At 43.3% G+C, this 6,000-nt stretch overlaps 1 protein-coding gene across 9 annotated transcripts in view; it reads right to left on the bottom strand.

Annotated features, from left to right (window-relative positions):
* Positions 1 to 1,877: 1,877 nt before the first annotated feature.
* The window catches only part of FYCO1 (FYVE and coiled-coil domain autophagy adaptor 1), a 43,352-nt gene continuing 39,229 nt past the window's right edge, over positions 1,878 to 6,000 (bottom strand). For all 9 annotated transcript variants that reach the window (XM_051612756.1, XM_051612755.1, XM_051612757.1 and 6 more), the window contains one exon: positions 1,878 to 5,728. In XM_051612756.1, the coding sequence (XP_051468716.1) occupies positions 5,653 to 5,728 (76 nt within the window). In that variant the 3' untranslated portion in view covers positions 1,878 to 5,652. The remainder of the gene's footprint in view (positions 5,729 to 6,000) is intronic.

The following is a 6,000-nucleotide window of genomic DNA, read 5'->3' as shown; positions in this document are numbered from 1 at the left end:
AGGGCCGTATTTTCCCAGATGTTCCCAGTTTTGGCTTGCAGTCTCCTCTGCAGCCCCTTTTGTCTGAAGGAGCAGTTCAGGTTGTCTCTGCCGTGAGCATCGTCACCCTGAGACCCTTCATTTTGACCCCTGGTCCCCACCTCAGACTTCTGAGAGCCAGGACAGCAGATTTCACCCAGGTGGGAACCAAGCCAGACCTGCCCTCAGGCCTAACACCCCCAAACTATGCAAAGGCAGGGAGCTGTGCCATGTCAGGGATGGCCATGGCGGTAGCCTTGGGTTGTCCTTGATTCCCTGCAGTGAAGAGCTTAGAGGCAGCTGGGACAGGGGTGCAGGCGGTCATAGCAGGGCACTGGCCCGTTTGTGGTGCAAGGAGAGGAAGTTGGGACAAACGGTGAGAAACTTTCACTCTCTGCAGGCAAACCCACGTAACTGCTGCCTGCTCCTGCCTGAAAGAGGGATGGGCTTTACAGAAGCACCTCTTCCAGAGAGCAGAACGATGATGGAAAGCTGTGGGAGGATGGCAAGAGGTGCTGCAGGAATCACTGAACTCATGGTAGATACAGGAGCCCAAAACCAGAACAACTGATCTGCATGCGGTATGTGCAGATCCACCATTTCCAAGTATTATCTGGATTAATCATCCTTCTTTGAACTGACCAGACGCTATAGTCCCAGCACCCCCAAGTACTGCCTATTTTTTCTAACCCTCCTGGGCTATGTGTTTTGAAATGTTATATTTAGACTTCAGAGGGTCCCTGTGACATCTTAAGGGCTGATGGGGAAGATACTGGTCTCGTGGCAGCCTCACATGGTCCCCACAGCAGAATGTTGTACTGGGTGTGCCAAGGCCAAGTCCTGGGGCACAGGCCAAGAAACAGATGGGTTGAGACCCTACATAAGGCAGCACAAGGGCTGGGGGAGCCTTGTTCTTAGCACCAAGAAAGGGAGGAAATACTGCCCAGTACAGCTAAAAATGGTTTATTGGAGATACAGAAAGGCTGTCAATAGCTACAGCCTCCCCTGCAGAGCTGCTGTGCAGCAAGGTGTGGTCTCTTACACGTGTATTGAAGGTGCCTTGTACTGCAGGCAAAGCTTCACTGGAGACTGTCCCCACAAGAAGCCTTTGAGCGTGGGGCAGGGGCTGGTGTTGCTGCTGGAGCATGGGGACAGGGAGTGCTGCTGCCTCCACCTCAGCAGGAAACCCCCATGGGGAAACAGAAATAACTGATAAAAGAAGCAATGACAGGTGGTGATGGAGCCCCTTGTCCTCCTCAGCCCATTCAGATGGCCCCAGCAGCTCAGACAAGCCCTGGAAACTGTTTCTCACATGTCCCAGGGCTGGGACTATAGATGTGGCCTCAGAGGTGACACATGAAGAGTGAGTGCCTGCAAACACACTCAGCCCTTCCTTCCCCAACACAGCCATGCAGTGTGACCCGGGTGCACTGACAGGGGAAAACCAGATGGGTGCCCTAAGCTGAAGGACAGCACTGCTCAGTGTCGTGGGCAACAGAGAGTGCAATTGCTGTCCTTGGGGCTGCTTTGTTTTCACCTCCCAGGGGAAGCAAGGGCAGGTGAAGGTGTTTCTCAGCCATGGGGCTCTGCCCTTGCTGGGGAAGGCCTGGCTGCTCCTAGTCACCAGGACATGGTGGTACTTCTTCTAGCATGGGGACTGGCTCACTTAGTGCTTATCTAAGGCTCTCTGCTGCTGCTGTGTTGTACTGTTTAGATCTGGCCTCTATCCACAAGCATGACAAACTATTTTCTATTTTCCTTATTTCCTAATATTTTTTCCTGCTTAAAAGTAGGTCATACAGTCATCTGATTTTATCTTTGGACAAAGCTATCCTTAGGAGGCAGAAAAGGGACACAGCTTCTCAATGATACAGAATTTTATTTAATTCCTGAGGTTAAAAAAGGAAAAAAAACAAACCATCCAGAAACATTCCAGTACATAACCATCTCCATCTCTGTGACTGGACAGACACTGGTATACACAAACCTCTTCTTCCCCTCTCTGGCACGTGAAGTTTGATGTGAACGGGGTTGGGAATTCTTTGGCAGTTATAACCAAAAGATGCTTCTGAACAAGCTACCGTCTCAGTGATTGAGCATAATTAAAACTATAGTGCAATTTCAATGCTAAAAAAGGAGGAAAGTCAGGCTTTTGTAGCTTAGCTGCTCTGTAACGTGGTGTACACCTTTGTGCAATAGGTCTCAGTGACTTTTCACAAAGCAACATTGAGTAATGTTGAGCAAGGGAACACTGTCACTTTCTTACAGCAACTACGTTTTTACTTCACATAAACCTCTGCACAGAAAAAAATACCACCCTCCATCGTTCCAGCACCCAGATGGAACATCCTATTGCTTATACTGACCACAGTGTATACTTTCTTTTTCCCATGAGTGTGGGACAATCTTAAATTTATTTCATGATCAATTTTAAATATTTGTTTTCTCTTAATTGTATTGCTGCAGCTAATAAAAGGCCCAATTCAACGTATCACCTGAGCACCTGTAAATAAACATATTGATCAGTGTCCTTGACACAGCTCCCATGAACAAATACTGCAGGAATGGAGCTATTTAATAAGTGCTTGAATTAAATAATCTCTTGCACAAACCTACACTTGTGCTAAGTCCTTTATCAGGTTTCTGTGGTTCCAGTAATAAACCATCTGGGACATTCAAACAAAAGGTGGGTACTAATGACAGGTTCTTTACTGTCTTCTCTGCACAGCCTCTGAGGTGTAGAAGACTCCCTCTTCTAAGTGATATGATGAGATTCCTGTTCTTCAAAAGTGGATTTGAATGGCTGCACTCCTTTTCACTTATTGTACCTTACCAGTCTGAGTATTTCCTCTTTTGAAATATTTTGCTTCTTAAATACTTTCCTTAGTCAGAAGCAAGCCTTTCTTTCTTACAGGTTCTGACTCCCACTCTTAGTCCTCTTTCAGAGAGCAAAATATCCATAAAACTACTCTCATGGGGCAGGAAAACCTGAAGAAAAGGTACCATAGAGACTAAAATGTTAAGTAAAAACAATCTGGTGTTTTTACTCCCCTTCTCCCAAACACGCTTCAGGCAGCCTCAGGGCTGCCTACATGAAAGACTGGTAGGGAAACATCTGGTGTACTAGAATGGAGCCTACTAAGGAGTTACATCAACAGTGGCTTAAAACTATTTGCCTCAGGATGAAAAATGTTAAGAACCAGGATACCGAGAGGAAATCCAGGTGCAAGCCCTTCAAATAATTTTCCACGGAAATATTTCAAATACTTCTGAGCAGAGGTGTCATATTTGGCCTAAGAAAGATACCTGACAGTGTCTCTTTACCTTATATTTGGCATTTTAAGGAAGATATCGAGTAAGATTAGTATTATAACTAAAACAACAGCAAAATGCTTTTAAAAACCACACCTAAAAGTTTAAAGGAAAACTGCAGCAGACTTCAGTAACAGCTCAGTGAAATGGCATAGCATATGGTACAACAGTACTCCATTTTCAAGCAATAAATAATCTCTTCTTGCCTAATATAAAACATAGCTTCGATACTGAAAGATGCCATAATCTATTAACTGTTCCATATGCCATTTTATTGCCTGTTTATTGCCCACTTCAGTCTCTTGTCCATCTAATTTTCATGCATGCAGCCAGGTGAGGGTTTACTGCATTGCAGCCTGTTCCCTCAGGAGGAGGAACAAACCAGCTTGCACCTTCCACTCACTCCTCTGCCTGGCAGAGGCTGGGGACCACACCACCCATATGGGGAAGGAGTGTCTGAAAGGAAGGAAAAGCTATCCAAAATCCAAGTGCTCCAGGAAAGGTAGCCATTCTTTTACAATCCTCTTCAAGATTAGTGTATTTACACAGTGTTAACAACTGGAATGAGTATTAGCAACATTTAGCTTTACCTGCAGTATTCTTTCCTTTCCTACCATCAGAAATCTCCCTCTATCTCAGCTGCTACTATGTAAATATTCATGACTTGTCTTGTAATGTCCATCTTTTAAACAACCAGCCTTTTGCCATAGAAGGAGATCCCCTATGGCTAATGGATGGGACTAGAAACATAAATATCAAATTAACTCTCCCAACTTCCCTTCCTATTGAGCTGCTCCCTCCAATCCACTGCCTTTGTTTTTTACATTTTTAAGTTTGCCCTCTGTTTTCCTTCCCCTCCCCTAAATAATGTGCTTCAGCTTGTCCTCTTTTCTTCTTTCCCTTTATGTTTTCTTTTCTGTCTCCCACCATGACCCCTGGTATAACCAGCTTCAGCTGCCACCAAGAGCTGACAGGGCTCCCAGCAAGCTGAGCTGGCTGTCTACCAACCGCTGCCCTAAAACCTTGTAGGTCTGAGGTTTCCTCGGGCCAACCATAACATGAGAGCTCAGACATATCTAAAATGATGAGGAAGGCTGGTTGGGAAAAAGAGCTTTTCTTCTTTCTCCTGCCAAATGTTTTTGGGATTATTTTTTTTTCCCATCAGAAGACAGGGTTTTTAAACAGAAAGATCTGCTTGCAGATATTTCAACAAAGAGTTGAAACTCTATCTAGAAAGCAGACAGTTTGTGTGGAAATGTTGTATAAATAAGAACCCAGTCTTCCCTTAAAAGGCAGAATTCACAGCCAGCTCTCTCCCCAGATCTGAGATGGAAAGTTATTAGCTGGCTGGGGCAACTGCAAGGGTTAGGAAATGGGCAGAATACACTAACACTGGGTGGAGAGCTCATCAGAGCTGGATAAGCATTCAGTTTTGGATGGACTTTTTGGGACCAATTCAAACATTGCTACCTTCCACATGGTCTAAAGAGAGAGAGACTGATGACAACATCAGAATCCATGCTTTCCTGTGAATGCTGATGATTTAAGTTGCTAAAGCCAGAAAAAGGAATGTTCCTCTTCCTAATGTCACACAGTGAGCAGTACTTCAATTCTACAAATTATACTCCTGATTCTGCCACCAGCTTACAGACTATGGTGAGCAGAAAGAAAAGGAGTTGCTGCTTCATGTTGCATTGTTTTGTAACTGGTATTCAGTACCAAAGCATTTGTAAGAGCCAGTTAGGACTTACCAAATCTCAGCCTCAAAATGTAAAAAAACCCCCTATGTTTGCTGTCTATAAAACTTGGAAAAGGTACAAAATTCTAGATGGATTACAGTATATGCCTGTGATGATTGAAGTATTGCATAGTTGTTGTTCTGACTGTAAGAGCAGTACAGCAGAAGAGAAATAGTTATGTTTGCTCCTCAGTAAAGAGGTCAACAAAAATATGCATTTTTCTTTAAATTTCCTTTTGAAGGATATTTTTTGAAGAAAAGTGATTGAAGTTTTCAGTGGAGAATTTCAGCTTGCATTTAGACACTCCCACAATGACATTTCTCCCCACTGCGTAATTTGGTTGGAACATTATTTGACCTGTTAAATCAAACAACATGGCTTTTCAGCAATCTGTACACAGTACAGAACCATTAGTGTTCCTAAAAAGGCTTCAATTTTTTAGTGTATACATGTGCTCTAAGTGCATTATAACTATTGCATAGTTTCAAAGTCTTCAAACACAGTGGTAACCATAATGCTTACATGTACATAAATAACAGCATTTCTTAAAAATGTAATTAAAAACAACACAGTAGAGTCAAGGCTATGGAAAATCACTTCCATCATAGATGACGGGTCGTTCAACAGTCAAGTGATAAAACACTCTTTTTGAGATAAACCTGTCAAGGTGAAAAAAAAGAGAACAAGATGGTCATGTTAGTTCTAGCTCAACTAGAGAGAAAGCCTTAAAAGTCTATTCAGTCTTTCAGTTTATATTCAGGCAAATAAATGACTGGTGTTAAAAAGAATTATGCCTGTGCAAGGACTGTCAGATCTGCTGTTAGTAAGATGATAATCACAACTAATACTGTCTTGGAAAGAGTCACAGATCACTGAAAATTTCTTGGCAAGCTGGGACCAATTTCTCATACTTACTACTGAATGGCAGAAT

This window comes from Apus apus, chromosome 2 (genome assembly GCF_020740795.1).
Source record: "Apus apus isolate bApuApu2 chromosome 2, bApuApu2.pri.cur, whole genome shotgun sequence".
Lineage (NCBI taxonomy): Eukaryota > Metazoa > Chordata > Aves > Apodiformes > Apodidae > Apus > Apus apus.
This window is presented reverse-complemented; position numbering and strand designations above follow the sequence as displayed.